Source organism: Engystomops pustulosus, chromosome 4 (genome assembly GCF_040894005.1).
Source record: "Engystomops pustulosus chromosome 4, aEngPut4.maternal, whole genome shotgun sequence".
In the NCBI taxonomy this organism is placed as follows: domain Eukaryota; kingdom Metazoa; phylum Chordata; class Amphibia; order Anura; family Leptodactylidae; genus Engystomops; species Engystomops pustulosus.
The window spans coordinates 75311170-75331264 of NC_092414.1; the positions used below are offsets into that span (position 1 = coordinate 75311170).

Genomic DNA, 20095 nt, shown 5'->3' on the forward strand with positions numbered 1-20095 from the left:
GGGTTTAGTTTTTCCCTGATCTGTGTCTAAAGCCTCTCACCTACCCAAACCTGCCCTCTGCATTATACGGACCAGATGCAAAACATAGACACAGTGCTGTCTACGGTTGGGAGTCTAATCCTTTTGGAAAAAGAGTTACCGTATATACTCAAATATATAAGCCAAGTTTTTCAGCACAAAAAATGTGCTGAAAGCTCAAACTCGGCTGATACGAGTGTCAAGAAAAAAATTAAGTCAAAACTCTCCTTTCCGGCGCCCCCTCATGTCTCTCTCTTCGCTGACCTGGAGCTGAAGCAAGAAGAGGACCTGCCCGGGCCGTTGGAAAGGTGAGTACTTAGTTTCTTTTATTTTGTGCTGCGCAAACTGGGGGTTGGAAGGCTTTATACTTTAGGGGCTGGCACGCTATATACTACAGGGAAATGGCAGGCTATATACTACAGAGGGCTGGCTATATACTAGGAGGCTGTGACCAATGCATTTCCCACCCTCGAATTTTACTTCAGTCAATAGGTTTTCCCAGTTTTTGGTGCTAGAATTAGGTGCCTTGGCTTATACTCGAGTATATGCTGATTTGGCTACTATTACACATCATGTCATTAGGTTTCTTGTATTGATGAATAGGGAGCTGCCAAGGTAGAACCTAGGTATAGTTTTCCTTATCGCACCATGGAAAACTTATTGCCTTGTTTGTTTACTGTAAAAATGTGTAAAGATTATCTAAAAAACATTACAAGTGAGCTTCTTAATACATCAGATTTCAATCTATTATTGTGCTAAGTGATGCTGGGAAGCATAGAGAAACAATATGAAAGGTGCACCAGTAGACCAAGCTCATTTTGATATAGAGGAAACAAAAACATTGGGGGAGATCTACTATGCCTTTTTTGCGGGAAATAGCATGGACCAAGCCCTCTTTCCAACTCTTTTTGTCCTAGAAAGCAGGGTGAGCAGGGAGAGGGCAGTATGTGATCACCCCAGACTACCAGGAAACCGGATGAGACTAAAGTTGAAATCTCTGACAGGTCAGACCACCACCGAACCTGGTGGAGATCTACTAAGAGGACAGAGCTTCTCAGTAGCTGCTGCTTTCTTATGCATTTTATGCCACAATTTTACCATGGCAGACTGCTGGAGCTCAACCTTTTTGTTTTACGTAGATTTTTTGTGGATCATACACAAATTTTATGTGATATATGTGTCATAAAACCAATACGCTACGGATTTACATGGTTGAATGCACGCCAATCCTGGTAGTACATGGTTCAAGTTGGAGCCAACCTTAATTGTTATTTAATAAGAAAGCAAATTCACATTTCAGTGCCAAGTACTTCCTTACACTACCGATTTACAGTGAAGGGTCCTTATCGGAGATAATAGTACAAGAGCATTGACTTACACAGCAACGCACCAGGAAGTAAAAACATGTAGGTAGGTAGGTAGGTAGGTAGTACAGGTTATCAGTGTCCTGTTTGGACCTGGAGGGGTTTTCTCCTAGAACAGGACATTCTGGAGAGGGTCCAGAAACTATTAGTATAACCTCTTTGCCTTGATCTATGCACACATGTGTATACATAGGAGTATATATACAATGCCACACCCCAGGGTGATATAAGGGATGCTGGGGCTGACATGTCACAGGAAGTATAGGAGGAACTTCCCCACCTCTAATCCTCTAAGACTCCCCTGGATACACATGAAAGGCACAATAGCCTCCGTGTGTGACAACACTCCACACCCAGCGGGCTCCAGCTGCCATGGCCTGTGCAGTGCTCCACAGCAAGTACCGGCCACCCAACAACACGGAGGAAACCCTGCGACTTGCAGTCCTCCGCCCCAGCACCACAATAATGTCCCAGTTCCTTACACACAGCGCAGCCTCACCTGCTACTGCCGCGTCTTTATTCGCATTCTGTCGCAACCACGAGCGGCGGACTACAACTCCCGGCGTGCCCCGCTACCGTGACGTCGTCATGTCTCCTATAACCTCTTCATTACCGGCAGGCAGCACAGAGCGGCGGACAAGGCTCGTCCTGTCTGTACGGAGAGGAAGGTGTTAAGCAAGTCACTTCCTGGAGACGCGGCTGCTCCCTATGAACAGATAGCGGCGGGAAGGTTCTCTGTCCCGTCACCCGGCTGTGACTGAGGAGCGAGGGGCCTCTCCCGTCTCGTCTTCTATAGGAGAGGGTCGTGTGGGGTGAAAGGTGTGTGAGCCCGGGGTCACGGGTTGTGTGCTGGCACATAGCCAGGAGTCCTGAGGACATGACGGGGCAAGTCTGGGGCATCACATCATAAACAACAGCCACCTCCTGACTGATACCCACACATACTTATGGACTGTTGGTTTAGTGTCCCAAATCACCCTGTTGTGGATGTGAAGAATAGATGGGGAGAGAATAAGAAGAGAAATCGCTCCTATGGTGTAATACCCTTGGTATAAATATTAATTATGATGGTGTAATGATACTCACCTGATGGGGTTGCGCATAAAGAGCACAACTCCCCGTAGAGCTTGCCTGAAGCTTTGGTGCGCGTTCCCCTGCTTCCTCCTTCCTGGTTGAGATACAGTTCCTAGATACGTGTCCTTTAGCATTCAATAAAAGGGTGCGTTTTGTTCCCCAGTTCCGAACGCTGAAAAATGGCGCTGGCTCCCTCATGTTTGCGTGATAAAACACTTTTTATTTTTATAAAGCGATCATATTCAATAAAATGGTCTTTAAAAAATAGAATAAAGTGTTTCGCGCTTGTATCAAGCGCTTCATCAGATTCATGATGAAGCGCTTGGTACAAGCGCAAAACGCATTATTTTATTTTTTAAAGACCATTTTATTGAAAATGATCGTTTTATCAAAATAAAAAGTTATTTTTTCAGCGTTCCAAACCGGGGAACAAAACGCACCCTTTTATTGGATGCCAAAGGACACGTATCTAGAAATCACCCTGTTGGACTTTTAGGCATTTGGGAAAGAAAGAACAAACATAATACAGGCAGTCCGGGTTACATACAAGATAGGGTCTGTAGGTTTGTTCTTAAGTTGAATTTGTATGTAAGTCGGAACTGTATATTTTATTATTGTAATCCCAGCCAGAACTTTTTTGGTCTCTGTGACAATTGGATTTTAAAAATGTTGGGTTGTCATAAGAATCAATATTAACACTAAAGCTTCATTACAGACACATTTGATAACTGTTACAGCTGATCATTGTAGCCTAGGACTAAAGTACAATAAATTACCAACATCCAGAGGTCCGTTTGTAAGTAGGGGTCGTATGTAAGTCGAGTGTTCTTAAGTAGGGGACCGCCTGTACTCCTCTTGTTCCCTCAGCGCATGCACTTTCCGGAAAGTGAAGCCGGCGTATTACACACCGGCTTCACTGCGCACGCGCCCTAAAGTGCATCGGCTCCACTTCCCGCATCACAAGATGGGGCGATGACGTGGGGGTTGTCTAGTGTTAGTCCAGTGAGACTCACATCTAGGTAGGTATAGAATAATTTTTTTTTTTTTTTTTACATGTGATGACTTCAAAAAGGTCAATTTCGGAACCTACACCACAGGTCCATTAAGACTTGTAGTTGGTTTAGGATCCCAAATCTACCTGATGGGTCTTCTTTAAAAGAGGAATAAATGCTCCATTTATTTTAAGGCATAATTTTTTTCATTGATATTTTGTATGTGGAAAAAATTATGAAACCTGGCCTGTTTTTTTTTCACGGATGCAGATCATGGAAGCCCATGCAAAAACAACTGATAACAGGTCTGTTTTTTTTTGCTGATGAGGCCGAGAAACTGACTGTTATGTTTTCAAAGCAATGCTAAGCCTTCAGGTTTTTTTTTTTTTTTGCGGACACAGAGACACAACAGAGATAAAATGCAACAGATGCGCCACAGAAGCACTGCACCAACACCAATGAAACATTGGTGCAGGAACCCTCTTTATGCAAACCACCCAACTAGTACGTCCAGATTCTGGCACCTATCCTTTGCTGAAGATGGCCAGCTGAGTGCCATCTGCCGCTGTGTGGTTGCACTGCTCCTGTGTTGCCTTCCAGGTACAGCACACTACTTTACTCCTGGTTCGGTCTATAGAGATGTACCTAGCTTAAGAAAGATGTTCAGTCTTCCCTGGTTACATAATCAAGACACCTCACCTTCCCATGCCCCACAGACTGGGTCTGCTTATTACAGTTCTCTCTGGCTGCCAATACACAACTATGAGGTTGAACTGGTCAACCTCTCCCCTGTCATCAGAGAAGCTAAACAGCTTATTGTAATCTGCAGCCACATTGTGAAACCACTCCTGTGCTACCTCCTAGGTACAGCATTATATTTTCCTGTGGCCCTCTTTCCAGCCATCAGGTTGGTGAGCCAGATTTACCTTGTTTGACTGTTGGAGGAATTTCTTAAAAATCTTAGTGTGACCTGCCTGCTGTTGCTGTCTAGCACAGAGCTTCTTCATCATTCCTACGGGAAAAGGAAGCCGTATGGCCTCTCATTATGGGACTGGCATGGATACGCCAGCTACCACTAGTTGGTCTAATGCTATCGGAAGGTAGGCGGCTGCACGACTGGAATGCTTTGCCAGCTCAGCCTCGCTGGATAGTTATAGACTGGTGACCGGGAGAGCACTCCTATGTGTCCTGAACAGGAACTTTTATTATGAGGATCCCAGCGTTGAGGCTGAGAGCTTGGCTCCTGGGGGTGATAGTAATAGAGAGGACGAGATTGTCAAACAATCCGCATCTGCCAGAAAACAACTACCAGCTGCTTCTCCAGAGCCAATGATTCGATGTCCTAAAGGCTGTGGGTGTCTGCAACAAATCTTTGTCTGCTCTGAATCTTAAAGTTGGAACCTTGGTTGAGGATGTTACCATTGAAAGTCATGACCATAAAATCTGAGTGTGTTGGGGAAATAGAGGATACTGTGCCACCAATCTAGAGAGATCTACAGACACATGCACCAGTCCTAATTGCCATTCTAGCAAAGCAAGAAGACTTGGAAAATCGCCTAAAGTGTAATATTACATTGGTCACCTCCTTCAGCAAACTACAAGGAAAATATAGCTTAGAAAGACGCTGGTTTTACCGATGCCTTCAGCTGTGACATTCACTGATCACAATTCCCTAATGGAACTCCTCACATATTTAAGTATCCACCCATTGGTATATACAAAAGGCCCAAGAAGTCCGGTTTCAATAGTGTATACACATCTGTTATCAAAGCGGATTCAGCATACTCCACTGCAGGCACAAAGCAAATGGAAAGTTATCCCTACTCTTCAGGATGAGGCGGATGAGGATACTCTTTCTTCCCATCTCAAAGTATCCCCATCAGTAAACAACAGAATGACACAACTCTACATGGTGCACCAGGCATATCTTACCCCAATTACATAGAGGTACACACCCAACGCAGCCTGTCTGTAATGTGGCTCCTTGTAAACTGTCTTCTGGAACATGTACTGGGTAACAACCTTCCTATCAAACTTGCTTTCACTGCAGGTACCTTGCAGTAGTTGAAATATGTTTATTGGGGCTACTGGGCTCGGGGTCAGTGAATCCCATGTACCACCACGGACAATGACACTAACCAAAACCTAGGACCGGAATCAAAGTGGCACCCGGTCCTCACCAGAGCCCGCCGCAAAGTAGGATGGTCTTGCTGCGGCGTGGTGCCACCAGGCCGTTCCACAGGTGCGATTAGCCCACGGTGGTAACCAAGGTCAAGCTACAGGAATGGCAGGCAATCTTGTGGTCAAAAGCAGGCAGATGTTCAAGTCAGGAACGGTAGGTCAAAGCAGGAATGCAGGGAATACTCTCAGGAAGCTTTCTCAATGGCATGAAGCTCAAACATCCAGCAGGGGTTGATGGGAGCAGTCGGCTTATGTGGAAAACCCAGAAGTAGCCAGTGCCAATCAGCGGTGTCCTAGCCCTTTAAATCTTCGACAGCCGGACGAGGAGGAAGCAGGAGCATGGAGAGGTAGGTGAGGGCTGGGACAGGTGCCGCCACAGAGAGGGGCACGGGTGAGCTTGTGATCCGAGACATGGATCGCAAGTACAGCCGGGACAGTACCCCTCTGGCCTCCCCCTCTTCTTGGTCCCAAGAAATCTTTGGAGGAGACTATGGTCCAGAATATTCTCCCCTGGCTCCCAGGATCTCTCTTCGGGCCCGAACCCCGTCCACAAGGAAGTACCGCTTACCTCACATGGTCTTCATGTCCAGTAGCTCTTTGACCTCATAGACATCTGTGGAGGATGGAGGATGAGATTGGCGCAGGAGGATTAGATTGGCGAGAGAAGCGGTTCAACATAACAGGCTTCAGGAGGGAGACATGGAAGGAGTTCGGGATGCGTATCGAAGGAGGAAGGCGAAGCATGTACGCCACAGGATTGATGCGTTGGATCACTTAAAAAGGGCTGAGGAAGCGGGGGCTAAGCTTGTAGCTAGATATCTTCAGTAGGACGTATCTGAAAGATAACCACACCTTGTCACCCGGAGATAAGACAGGGGGAGTTTGATTCTTCTTATCAGCCTGTGTCTTGGTGCGGTCTGTGGCTTGGAGAAGAGACAATGGGTCTGCTCCCAAATTTATTTGAGATTCTGTACCAGTTCCAAAGGAGTAGACAGAGGAAGAGGAAAAAAATGTCCATCACGAGTGTTAAATGCTGTCTTCCACTCGTCACCCTTGCGGATCTGGATGAGATTATAAGCCCCACGAAGATCCAACTTGGAGAACACCCTGGAACCACGCAGATGGTCGAAGAGCTCCGTGATCAACAGCAGGGGGTAGCGGTTCTTAACCATGATCTTGTTAAGCCTGCAATAGTCTATACAAGGACGGTTAGAGCCGTCCTTCTTGGTCACAAAAAAGAAGCCCGTACAGTAGGAGGGGAAGATTTGCGTATGAAGCCTCTCTGCAGGTTCTCTTTACATACTCAGACATGGCAGCAGTCTCTGAAACAGAAAGAGGATAAACACGACCTCCCAGAGGCACCTGGAAGGAGATCCACAGGACAATCATAGGGACGTTGTGGTAGCAAAGTCTCTACTTGTTTTTTGGAAAACACACTGGCAAAGTTCTGGTAACACGTAGATAGACACTCCAAGGATTTGGGAGTTGCAGAGGGAGCTAGGACAGGTAGAGGCGCCACCATGCAGCGGGACAGACATTCTGGTCCCCAACGAAGGACCTCCTCCGTATTCCAGTTAAGGACCGGTGCGTGGAGTTGCAGCCATGGGAGGCCCAGCAGGAGAGCTGAGGTGGAGCGTGGCTGCACGTAGAATGACAGACTTTCCTTATGAAGTACTATTTGCAGAGAAACAGGCTCAGTACGGTACCGGACCAGATTGGACAAGATTTTCCACTGACGGGGGATATGACGAGCCCTTTTGAGAGGAACACCCGGAATGTGATGCCGGGAGACCAGAGCGCCATCCACTAAGTTCCTTGCAGAACCGGAGTCCAAGAAAGCTGACATCTGAATCGGAGGCCGGGAGCTAGAGAAGCGTGGAGAAGCCTGGTTCACACCTAGGGACGCTTCTCCCAAGTACCCTAGGTGCTAGCGTTTCACAGACGCTATGAAGTGTTTAGGACTGGCACAATACAGGCAGAGATTCTCCTGACATTGCCTGGAGCGTTCCTGGGTGGAGAGTCTGGCTCTGTCCACCTACATAGGCTCCTCTGCAGGCGGTATGGCCGGAGGCTGGAGCGGCTTTTGGAAAGCAGGAGCCAGACGTTGAGGACGGTCTTGGGGTTGCTCGTGACGTAGCTCCTCGGCACGTAAACCGCACGTCAATCCGAGTGGCTAAGGTGATGAGACCACTTAAGGTAGACTGCAGGTCACAAGCAACCAATTCATCCTCGAATTCTATTTAACCCAGCCTCTCCCTGCACACCCTGCTGAATCTTTGTGTCTCACATCCTTAGAAAAAGCTTGTTTCCAATACCTGACCTTCTGCTCTGCCTCTGAACCTTAGCTGCCTGTCTTGAACTCCTGCCTGTCCCCGACCATGAACCTGCCTTCTGTTTCTGTACCTCGCCTTGGCAGCCACTGTGGACAAAGTCGCACAATGGAACGACCTGGTGGTACCACAGCATGTCCAACCCGCTTTGCTGCAGGCTCTGGTGAAAACCAGGTGCCACTTAGACTCCGGTCCCAGGTGTCTGCTTACATCGTCCTCCGTGGTGGTCCAGTGGGTCCACTACCCCTGGAACCTGACAACTATATTTAAGAGTGTAATATGCCGTTATTTAACTTATATTAGCCTTTTGGGGGGCGGGGGCAAAAAATGTATTGTGTAATAGATTTTTTAACGGGGTTTTATACACCAAATAGCATAGCTGACAGGTTACTTATGTTCTATGTGTCAGTACGGTTACTGTAGCTTTTTTATGTTTGACTAAAAAATAAAAACTCACTCATTTGGAGAGAAAAATCCTATGATTTTGCGTTGCCGTCTACAAAGCAGTGTTACATTTTTATTATTTTATTGATTGAGCTGTTTTAGGGCTTATTTTTTACAGGACGTGTTGTATTTTTTATTGGTATGGTGGTTTTTTCGTTTGGTTGGATGCATAAAAATCTTAATTTAGTTTTTTTTTTCTGAATGCGTTTAACATGTGGATTCAGTAATGAATTTTATTTTACAGGTTGTTACAGACGTTGCAATACCCAGTATGTGCTGTTAGTGTGGTGATTTTTACACTATATTTAATAATATTTTATTATGTATTCAATTTTATTTTTATTAAGCTTTTTTTTTCTGCCCTTCTCTGGGATCACTTGTTCAAATTAATACACTGCCATACTGATATATGGCAAATTATTAGACCAGTCAGCCTATTTAAATGCATAGGCTGACCCCTGCACTACTGGGCACTTAGACAAGGCAGCCCTGGGGTCCTTCACTGTATTCTAGGGTAACCATGGAGATGATTGGCACTCCCATACTTGGGCGTGGGGGGGGGAGGTATCTTTGGAAGGAGAGGTATTTGACCCATTTGGGTTAAACAGAGCCTGTGTGATCCCCATGACATGGGGAACGACATGGTGAGCTTGTATTTTGCCCACCATGTCTCTTCCCAAAGATCATGGTGGCTTAAGGGGTTACGGTATCTGTTTACTGCAGCTATTTCATTGGTGTGTTTAGGGGGTTGGGACACGCTTCCGTAACATGTTTTTCTGCTTCATAGCCTTAAAGGAACCTGTCACCGTAGACCTCATTTTTACTAAAGACAGGTAGCAGAAGCCCATCACGCCTGTGGTGCAAAAATGTCTTTCTGCCTTCTCTAAGTATTTGCATTACAATATAATTGTGTGTTATAACTTACCTGGCTTCCTGACAAAATCCTCTGGTGAGTCCCAGGGGTTGAGCTTTGGTTGGACGCATTTCAAAAAAACAACATATGACTTGTCTGTGCTGCAGACACCTCAGCTCTCAGGTCCCACCTTTGTGCACAGCACACACAAGTCGCATGTTGCTTTTTTAAAATTCATGCAAACCAAATCCCAACCCCTGGGAATAAACAGAGGATTTTGTCAGGAAGCCAGTTAAGTTAAAAAAACTAGTATGTTTTAAACCTCTTATATTATCCTACTGTTGTATCTGCCGAATGTGCTGGCAGAAAAAACTGTGTCCGACCTGGTGTAGTTTGCAGGCTTTCTTAAGGTCTGGGTGCAGGAATACCCTGTGCCAGCCCATTCATCAGCGCTCGTACCCCCACAATGTCCACATGGCGTGAAGGCGGCATTGTTCTGGAATGAATTGCAATTTCTTGCAGTGTGCAAGAAAGTGCAATTATTTCAGTGCTTTTACACCAGAAAACAGCATAGAAGCACTGATAAAAGTACCCCATATATTATTATATATTATTCATCCAATCATATGCTTGCCAAGAACTTTAAAATAAATCGCATTACTGTGCATTGCTAGGGTGTAAGGACAATAAGCCTCTTCTTGTGTGTCTTCAAATGACCTTAGCTGTCTGAGTTGTTTTGACCAACAGATATGAAAATAACCTATAGTACCAGGAGAGGAGTATACATCTGTAAGCTAAATATAAAATATTGCCTAATACATTTTATTGCAGTCAGTTTATGGACAACTCCTTCTTGTGGTATACAACAAACAAGTAGAACTCACACAGCAACTAGTCTGTATATATTGGATCATCAATCTCTTAAAGTCTCTGCACCCACTAGCATACACCACCTTATTGAAACAGTTGGAATTAAGAAAGGGTATTGGGGTAAAATAGGGAAGGATTGGTGGATAAAATGTAACTTTTATTCATTAAAATGTCACAATTCTTTTTCTCAAATGTCACATCTGCTTTCATAGAGATGGAAATAAGTGATGTCCACTATTTTGGGCATATTCAATCCCTTATAAATGTATTTTGTGCCTCAATAAAAGTAGGTCAAATTTAAAAACATACATGGTAATAATGTACAAAAGTAAACTGTGAATACAATAACGTACAGTTTACTTTTGTACATTATTACCATGTATGTTTTTAAATTTGAGCTACCTTTATTGTTATATGCTGTATCCCTTATCTCTTATGTTTGCACTATGGGTGCTATTTAGAAATGTAAAGTTTTATGGGATTTTTATTATGACGCAATCCATTGGCTTATCTTTTCCCGGGTTATTCCCGGATTGTATATAAGTAAAACGCATATCACACAACATGTCCAGGGCCGAAACGCGTAGCATGCCATCTGCTTTTTAACTTGCAATAAAGAATCAACTTTGAATTCCACTACAACCGTGATCCACGTATATCTCTTATTGTTTCCACTGGGTACTTCCATTTATGCTTCTGCCACTCCGCTGACTGGGACGGAACCTGCAGATTTCAAGGGACCACGGGCTGCCGATGTGTGGCATCCATATTCTACATGTGCATATCTTTATGCCCCCAGGTGAGCATCGGATATTAATGATATAACCTTAGGCTGAGGCTTAGGCCCCTCAATGCTGCAGCTTTATAGGCTGTTACAGGGTGCAAGGAGCACTCCCCCTCCCAATGTATGCAGATTACATCAGGCAGAGGGGGAGAAAGTGTAACAGGCCTTGAAGCTGCAGGACGAAGGGGCTCTGGCAACACCCCCGAGGGCACTTCTGGATCATTATCATAATTTGTTAAAGGTTAATTTTGATTTTTAGAAGGAAGGAGTCCATGGATAACACCTATAAGAAGATTACCACAGTCATGGTGCCTGGACCTATGAGTAATTGTCCCCTGGTTTATCATAAATAAAGGTATAGAGAAAAGTCTTGTGGTCTACACTCACGGGTCTACACCACCTATATGTACAATTCATGTAGGCAAAAGGGAACCCAAGCGGTGAATGTTAAATACATACAAATAAAGTAATAAAAGCAATGTTTTAACATTTATTGTAACTATATTGTGTTTTGCTGTATTTTTCTAGTGCTGTCAGCACTTTATCCTGTTTTATCTTGGTTGATTTGATGGTATATTTTATGTAAGGTTGGAGCTGAATACAGTCTTTCAGCTGTAATAACAAACATAGTATGACTATGCAGTTCATAACAGCATATGAAGACATGTGACAATTACATTAGATGCATCTTTCATGGAACTTATTGTGTAACAAAATTCAGGGCAAAAACTGGGGGAAAAACTTATTTATATATATTTTTTTAATTCCAATTTTTTTTCTTACAACCCTCAAAGAGTAAACACTTTTAAAACATTTTGAAAATTGTTGTGTTCTGGTTTCACACATGTAAGAGCAGATTATTTATTACTCAGAGTATTGTTTATTTACATCTATGTATTTACATCAAGAACATAAACTTCTCATTCACTTTAAGGCTTAGCCACAAAAAAGTGCTCGGTATGTGAAAGATGGCCCATATAGTACCCACATATTATGGACCAAACAGTGTGTCGGGACAAGAGTCTAAGTATCATAGTTATACATGATGCAAGGAGTCCCTGCATTCATGTGGGACCAGTACATCATATTGTACTGAAAACATGATTGCATTACTGTGGGGTTGTCCTTGCATTACACAAATTATGATGATTGGACTCCTATCCCCAGAGCAGTGTTTGGTCCAGGGAGGTGTAGGTTTGGAGCAGGTAGGTGTAATAAAGAGAGAGCTTGTTCATTTGTGTAAGCCTTTAGGGCAAGGACATACAGGGTAGGACACAGATGCAGAAATCTTCCAATAAAACCCATCATGATAAACCAGGGACACTTACTCATAGATCCATCACTGTGACTGTGGTAATCTTCTTATATTTGTTATCCATGACCTCCTCCTTCTAAAATCAACTTTTAAATTTATGCTAATGAACCTGAAATGCTATGGGTGTTTAACAGAAGCCCTCTGTGTTGTAGCTACGCAGGCTATTACATAATTTTAAGGAAGGAGGCCATGAATAACTAATATAAGAATATTACCACAGGCACAGAGGCTGGATCTATGAGTGTCCCTAGTTTATCATGGTAGATTTTAAATTTAAGCATAATTTTGCTGAAAAACATCCTTTAAGGCTGCAAAACCGTGTAAAACTATATCATTGACATCCTGTGTGGTGTAAAATGTAATACTTTAAAGAGGTTTTCTGGGACTTTTTTGACCTATACTATTTGATGATGTAACTCCATCAATCTCACAACCATCAGTCGTGTCATTTTTTCAATCTTAATTGAATGGGACTGAGCTACAATACAAGGCATAGTTAGTATACGGTGTATGGTGATGTGCCTGGTGTATACTGAAGAGGCCACAAAGCTCACTCAAGTGCTGTCACCCCTTCAACCAGCTGGAATGCTTACCGTTCCAACTAATCTGCATTAAATGGAACCTGTTATCAGCTTTTGACCTATCAACTTGATGACCACTTCCTATAGCTTACAACAAAAGGTCCTCTGCACTCCTGAGTAGAAAATAAAGTTTGAATAAAGTTGGAAAAGTTTGGTTCCTGGCCATTGTAAGAGATAGGAGCTCTGGTCATCAACTTCATAGGTCAAAACCTGCTGAAAGTTTCCCATTGAGTGTCTCAGTTAATAGGTTCAAGTTTTACACAGGCACTCTCTTTTTTATGATTGATTTCCATTAGGGATTTGCGTCGTTCTTGTTGCAGCCAGTAGAGCATTTCTATTTTGTCCCACTTCATTTTATCAGTATATGGTCTTCCCTGCAATACAAAATAAGGGACCATTAGTGAGGAACAAGAGCTATTTTGTAGTCACAGTATTATTGAAAACTTTAAGAATTTCTCATACATTGATGTTTGAACATCCTATATAGGTGCAGAGTTTAGAGACACCTTCTCATTCAAAGAGTTTTCTGTATTTTCACGACTAAAGAAATAGTAGATTCACACTGAAGGCATCAAAACTATGATTTAACACATGTGGAATTATATCCTTAACAAAAAAGTGTGAAACAACTGGAAATATCATATTCTAGGTTCTTCAAAGTAGCCACCTTTTGATTTGATTACCGCTTTATACACTCTTGGGATTCTCTTGATGATCTTCAATGGGTAGTCGCCAGAAATGGTCTTCAAACAGTCTTGAAGGAGTTCCCAGAAATGCTTAGCAGCAGAGGTGACTCTTGGTCTTTTCCTGCTTTTTGCAACTGCACGTGGGGATACTTTCAAAGTTTTCCCAATTTTTTTGGACTGACTGACTGGCCCTCATTTCTTAAAGTAATGATGGCCGCTCATTTTTCTTCATTTAGCTGCTTTTTTCTAGCCATAATTCAAATTCTAACAGTCGATTGAGTAGGACTATCAGCTGGGTATCACCTGTCTTCTGCACAACACAACTGATGGTCCCAACCCCATTTATAAGGTAAGAAATCCCACTTACTAAACCTGACAAGGCACACCTGTGATGTGAAAACCTTTTCTGGTGACTACCTCTTGAAGTCCATCAAGAGAATGCCAAGAGTGTGCAATGGTTGGAAAGAATTCTCCTTATGGAGACTGCCAATTGAGGCCCCCTGTAGGCGTGTGGAGTCTTCTAGCCATGGATGCTCCACTAGGGGGATTCTAGGAGAATGTGCAAAGTTTTCCAGGATGGGATAAGGAAAACCACGCCTCTTTTAGATACCTTGTAAGGCAGCTCCCTTGAACTCAAGCGTGACCTGCAAGAAGCCTTATGACATGATGTGGGATTAAAACCAAACCAGTATATCTATTCCAGAAGGAACAGATTCCCAACTGTAGACAGCGCTGTTTGACCTGATTTGGTCTCCTCAGAACAGCGTAGGGAACTGGTTTGGCTGGGTGAGAGGCTTGTGACTAGGGTCGGGAAGTAAGAGTTCATCTTAAGAAGACTGTCAATTAAGGCCACTGTGTAGGTGTGTGGAGTCTTTTAGCCATGGATGCTTCACTAGGGGGATTCTGGGAAAATATGCAAAGTTTTCCAGGATATGGTCAGGAAAACCACAGCATGTCATACGGCTTCTTGTAAGTCATGCTTGATGTCAAGGGCGCTGCCTTACAAAGTAGCGTGGTTCTCCTTATCCCACCCTGGAAAACTTTGCATATTTTCCAAGAGTGTGCAAAGCAGTTATCAAAGCAAAAGGTGGCTACTTTGAAGAACCTAGAATAATACAGTTTCAGTTGTTTCACACTTTTCGTTAACACATGTGGAATCATATACTTATTTCATAGTTTTGATGTCTTCAGTATGAATCTAGTCCTGAAAATACAAAAAAACTCTTTGAATGAGAAGGTGTTTCCAAACCTTTGGTCTGTACTGTATATGTGCAAGTAGTTCACAGAAAACTATAGATACGTCAAATGTTGGGTGTTCAGAGAGAGCTCACAGGCTCCATAGCTAGCACCAATCACGGGGGTTAACCCTGCAAATGCCGCCTGCAGAACTGTTGTGAAAAAGCTGACAGCGCATGGGCGCCTCCATGGGCGCACTTTTTTTGGTGCTCCTCGTGAAATCATCGGGGAGCTGCGATCTGTTACTAATGACAGCCTCGGGTCATACAAAAAACCGAAGTTGTCTGGATGGATTTAACAGTTCTATTACAATGTGCAATTTCTAGTATGGAAGTATATGGTAGGATCAATCTGATCCTATGTGGTCTGAAAAATAGTAAAAAAAATTTAAATAAATAGATAAAAGATAAATAAGTAAACAAACTCTAAAAATTAAAATCGCCCCTCTTTCACTAGAACTGATATAAATATAAATTAACAGTAAAACTCATAAACATTTTGGGTATCGCTGCTTCCCTAAATGTCCTATCTATTAAAATATAACAATGTAACAGAAAATAGCGTCCAAAGTCGTAAAATGATTTTGTCGCCATTTTGCAACATAAAAAAAAATGGAATAAAAAGTTATCAAAAAACCGTACAATCCTCAAAATGGTAGCATTGAAAACCTCACCTCTATTTGCAAAAAATGACAGCAGACACTGCTCCATACACTGAAGTATGAAACATTTATTAGCGCCAGATGACGCCAAAAAAATGAAGAATTTTTTTTTGTCCAGGATGTTTTAATTTTTGTAAACTTATGAAAACAGAATAAAACCTATATAAATTTGGTATCCCTGTGATTGTACCGACCCAAAGAATAAAGGAGACATGTCATTTCGGGCGCACAGTGGGAGCCGTAGAAACCAAGCCCACGAGAAAATGGTGCAAATGCATTTTGTCACCAATTTCACTGCATTTGGAATTTTTTTCCAACTTCCCAGTACATGGCATGAAATATTAAATACTGTGAATATGAAGTGCAATTTGTTACGCAGAAAACACAGCTCTTTACAGGGAAAAATCAAAAAAAGATATAATTTTTGAAGGTGGAGTGTGCAAAATAAAAATTGAAAAACAAAAAAGGGCCTGGGTTAACAAATGTGCCAGTATGTTTCTAAAAACTTACCTTATAGCTGACTGTATCATTAAACTTCTTCTTTATCAAGTGTAATACTTTACATATTTCAGGTTCTATTTCTGACAGTTGTTTGTGTAACCTTTTCCTTATTTTAGACTCTTCCATCCTGGCCATTGATGTTCCTTCATAACCTAAACATCAAATAACACTGTTTTACTTCTGTAACGTGTACTTACTGTTGAAATCCATTAATCTTTGCTCTATAGCTGATTAAGGAGGCCCTGCCATCTACTTACCACTAATAAACACATTTTATAAATAGGGAACGTTCAAAGTGGTCAACGCCCTGATTATTGAAGATAGAATACAGCAGTTACTAATACATGAATAATACTGGTTGCCCACAAGCATGTGTTCCAACGAATACCACAGACCAGGTTTTTGGGATTTGGAGAAACCGAAGCAGACTTCAGTAATTTTAATAACCAAAGACTTTTAGTACTTTTTCAGAAGTGGGACTTTACCTCGTGTATAAGCAGAGTTTTTCCAGCACAAAAAAATTTTTTTTGCCTTTTTAGCACTTTTTTTAAAATTTGCAAACATTATGGATATGACTTGATTTTCTCGTGACATTATTCAAAATGGAGTAAGTCTTACATGACCTTGAAGAGAATATCTTACTTGACCACAAATAAAACACATGCCCTAATCATTAACTGTGACATTAAACTTGCATCTGTAGTTCACAAGGTTTGCTATGTATTCTATATATCTGCCGTGCCATCTGCATAGCTGTGGAAATATTACTAATAAAGTGCAATACCTGGAGGGGTTACTCCCCCCTAAGATAGATAAAAGCTCTGTAGTTTAACAATAAAGTAGATAATCTTACATGGATATCAAGTACCGTATATAGTCAAGTATAAGCCGACCCAAGTATACAGCCAGCCAGTGCATGCCCCACAGTATACAGCCTGCAGCCCCTGCACCCGGAATATATAATCTGCAGCCCCTGCCCCCCTCCCAGTATGTAGCCTGCAGCCCCTGCCCCCCCCAGTATATATAGCTTGCAGCCCTTGCACCCCCCAGTATATAGCCTGCAGCCCCCTGTCCATAGTATACAGCCTGCAATCCCCTGTCCACAGTATACAGCCCCTACCCCCCAGTACACAGCCTGCAGCCCCTGCCCTTCAGTATACAGCCCCTGCCCTTCAGTATACAGCCCCTGCCCCCCAGTATACAGCCTGCAGCCCCTGTCCCTAGTATACAGCCAGCAGCCCCCTGTCCCTAATATACAACCAGCAGCCCCCTGTCCCTAATATACAACCAGCAGCCCCATGTCCCTAGTATACAGCCTGCAGCCCTCTGTCCCTAGCATACAGCCTGCAGCCCCCTGTCCCTAATATACAACCAGTAGCCCCATGTCCCTAGTATACAGCCTGCAGCCCCCTGTCCCTAGTATACAGCCTGCAGCCCCCAGTATACAGCTCCTCACCCCTTCCCATCTCCATATGAAGCAGAGCAACCATGCCGCAAATAAGTCCTATATGTCATGGAGGAGCACCCCTGACTCTGTCACAGTGCAGCGAGACAACTGTGAAAGGGCATCTTAGACGTCAATAGGGACTGTGATCTGGCAACAATTTGCGCAGCTAGATCACGGCCACAATAAGGTTGTGTGCATGGGGCGCAGACGTTGCAGAGAACATGAGTTCACGATAATTTCCCTTACTGAGCTGTGTAAACAGTGCTTTAGTGTTTTTCACCGACCATCTATCAAATTTCATGTAACGTACAAATTACCTCTGTAGAAAAATCTGTTAGGATCGGATGCTTCCTTCTCAAACATCTCCAACTCAGCTAAGTTCTTCTCTCTTCTGTTGATAAGTGTCACTGCCTTTTCCCACATGTTTATAGCCTATGAAAAAGTCAATTATGTAAATGGAAATTGAAATAATTTTTCATATCTGGATCCGCATTTTAAGTCACTTTTTCCTGATGTGTCTATTTTAGTTAATACGTTATACATTGATGAGAAATTGAACAGGAACGGCACAACGCACTTATGAACAGCAATGTTCCAACCTTAAACAGATACATTAGGACTGATAACAGGTGCTCTATAAGGGGCTGCGCCAAGTTTGCATGTTATCACTAATCCAAACGTTGGGGCTATGCCTGAACTATTGCTCCATCAATTACAGAGCATTGAACTTCTATTCTCATGATCAGTAGGGACTCCAGAGGTCCCTACCAACCATTTTAAATTTGGGACAAACATTTTAGTTTCACCGTCCCTTTAGTGTCTCCCAGTATTAATGGCTAATCTTAAAGGGAACCCTTCAGGAGAAATTAACCTAATAAACCACTACCATTATGTCCTCACTTCAGAATGCCCACTTCACTGTAATTGATGGTGCTGCATCCAGGCAGATCACTAACCACATCTCCTTCATTCTGAGGTGAGGAAGAGCTTGACTTCAATGCTAAGCTCTCCGCCTCCATGACTTTATATGACCATTTTGCTTCAAAGTTTATTTTCTGAATGATGCCACCACACTGAGCCATGAAAGAAACATGATCTGGAAGGTGTTCAGCTGCTTCACAACATACTGGTACTGGTTAATTAGGTCAATTTCTGTTGACAGGTCCCCTTTAAGGGCCTTGTATCAGAGACACTTTGAATCACAGGTTGCAAAATAACAGCCAATGGTAATCTAAGTTCAGTTGTCGCTTAACATGTTAACCCAAATTACCTCTTGTAGTCGGTCTTTGTATTCATTGGAACTATATTTTATTGCCATATCCAGTCTCTGGCTTTCTGGAACGTGAAGTACAGTCCATATGGCATTTATTTTTTTCTGTATATCTTCATTGTGAGGTGTTGGTGCTGCCTATACACATACATATATAAAAAGAGGAACTCATTAAAAGTGTAGTTTAATTATGTCACATTTATAAACTTTTCCTTTATTTGTATTATTATAAAGAAAATTTGTTATTTGGGATAACGGCTTGTATTGAAACATTTTTCAATACATTTTTACAAAATGTAGCATTTCTTAAAAATCTATATTTAATTCTAGTGCATTTGTGTACTGAAGCATAGGACAAGAAGCAATGCACAAGAAAACATAAGTCACAACGGCTAGATCTTCACCCAGGGCTGTGAATTATCTTTAAAATGTCATAAAACCCATAAAGCAAAGTATTATTTCTCATATGCCCACTATATATTACTGATTCAATCAAAGTTTACCTGATTTCATCATGAAAAAAACACAGTACTGGCCAAATTATGGTAAGCAGTGTCGGACTGGGAGCCCTAGGGCCCACCAGTGAAATTGATTCTGGGGGCCCACCAACTGCTACATGCAAATATTTAATGTATGTTTTAGGCCACGCTTAAACAATGGGGCACATTTACTTACCTGTTCCCTCGGAGTTCCCGAAAGTGCATTGTCCGACTCCAATGCACTGTGCCACGATTCACTAAGATTGTGCGCCTGCATGTGTCACTTCCCCGCTCACTACGGTAGTTACCGCTGTATGTAAGTGAATTGGATGCGACACAATTTTAATCTTAAATCCTGTGCTTAGTCCGAATCAGCTGGCTGGTCCGACGGCCCGCCCCCGATGAAAGCCAATGCCGCTGCGGCAAAATCCGATCTCATACAACACCATCCCCTGCTAAATCCGTCACAGCAGCGCAAATCCCGAAAATGTCGGGAAGTCCGACGGAAATGCGATCCCCGGACCCTTAGTAAATAAGCCCCAATGTGTTTGAATTGTGTTTTGAAATGTATTGCAAATGCATCACGAAAATCACATTACTATTAATGATGGCAAAAACGCCAATGTGTGCGAATTGTGTTTTTGCAATGCATTTTCACACATAGCAACATTGAAGTAACATTGTAACTAAGGGGGACATTGCAGCCTGATTCTTTACAAACTAAGGCTACATGTTTACATGAGCTGCAAGCCTGGTGGAGAGGTTAGGGGTGAGGCTGCTAACCCCTCCTCTCTTCATAGGGAGCTGCAAATCAGGACAGGTATGGGACCAGCTCTATCTTTTGCAGATGGGTGCTCGTTTAGGACCCACTGCGGTGAGACACAATGGCCCAGAACTATTGAACTGGCAGCGCCAGTTTTCCGTCTGGCTTTGCAATCTGCTTGCACATGTATTTATAAGTGTCTGTACAAGTTTTGTGTGTCGCAGATGCAATGTGTCCGACAACACA

General features: G+C 42.8%; 2 protein-coding genes and 1 long non-coding RNA gene across 10 annotated transcripts in view; 1 reads left to right on the forward strand and 2 right to left on the reverse strand.

Moving 5' to 3' along the window:
- Positions 1-2090, reverse strand: part of APAF1 (apoptotic peptidase activating factor 1) — a 58892-nt gene extending 56802 nt beyond the window's left edge. The window contains exon 1 of one of the 4 annotated variants that reach the window (XM_072146328.1): positions 1882-2090. The gene's annotated coding sequence lies outside the window, so the exon portion shown is untranslated. Of the gene's footprint in view, positions 1-1662; positions 1858-1881 lie in introns of those variants that run through there. The other 3 variants (XM_072146329.1, XM_072146326.1, XM_072146327.1) reach the window with 3 other exon arrangements.
- Positions 2009-20095, forward strand: part of LOC140126645 (uncharacterized) — a 45218-nt gene continuing 27131 nt past the window's right edge. The window contains exons 1-3 of one of the 2 annotated variants that reach the window (XR_011854871.1): positions 2009-2201; positions 10856-10925; positions 11170-11385. This is a non-coding gene — a long non-coding RNA (uncharacterized lncRNA). Of the gene's footprint in view, positions 2202-10855; positions 10926-11169; positions 11386-20095 lie in introns of those variants that run through there. The other variant, XR_011854870.1, reaches the window with a different exon arrangement.
- CCDC87 (coiled-coil domain containing 87) overlaps positions 11215-20095 on the reverse strand; it is a 49832-nt gene continuing 40951 nt past the window's right edge. For 2 of the 4 annotated variants that reach the window (XM_072146332.1, XM_072146330.1), the window contains exons 18-21: positions 18608-18745; positions 17655-17769; positions 15900-16042; positions 11216-13180 (exon numbers count right to left, since the gene is read on the reverse strand). In XM_072146332.1, coding sequence (XP_072002433.1) covers positions 13043-13180; positions 15900-16042; positions 17655-17769; positions 18608-18745 — 534 coding nt within the window. In that variant the 3' untranslated portion in view covers positions 11216-13042. Of the gene's footprint in view, positions 13181-15899; positions 16043-17654; positions 17770-18607; positions 18746-20095 lie in introns of all 4 variants that reach the window. The other 2 variants (XM_072146331.1, XM_072146333.1) reach the window with 2 other exon arrangements.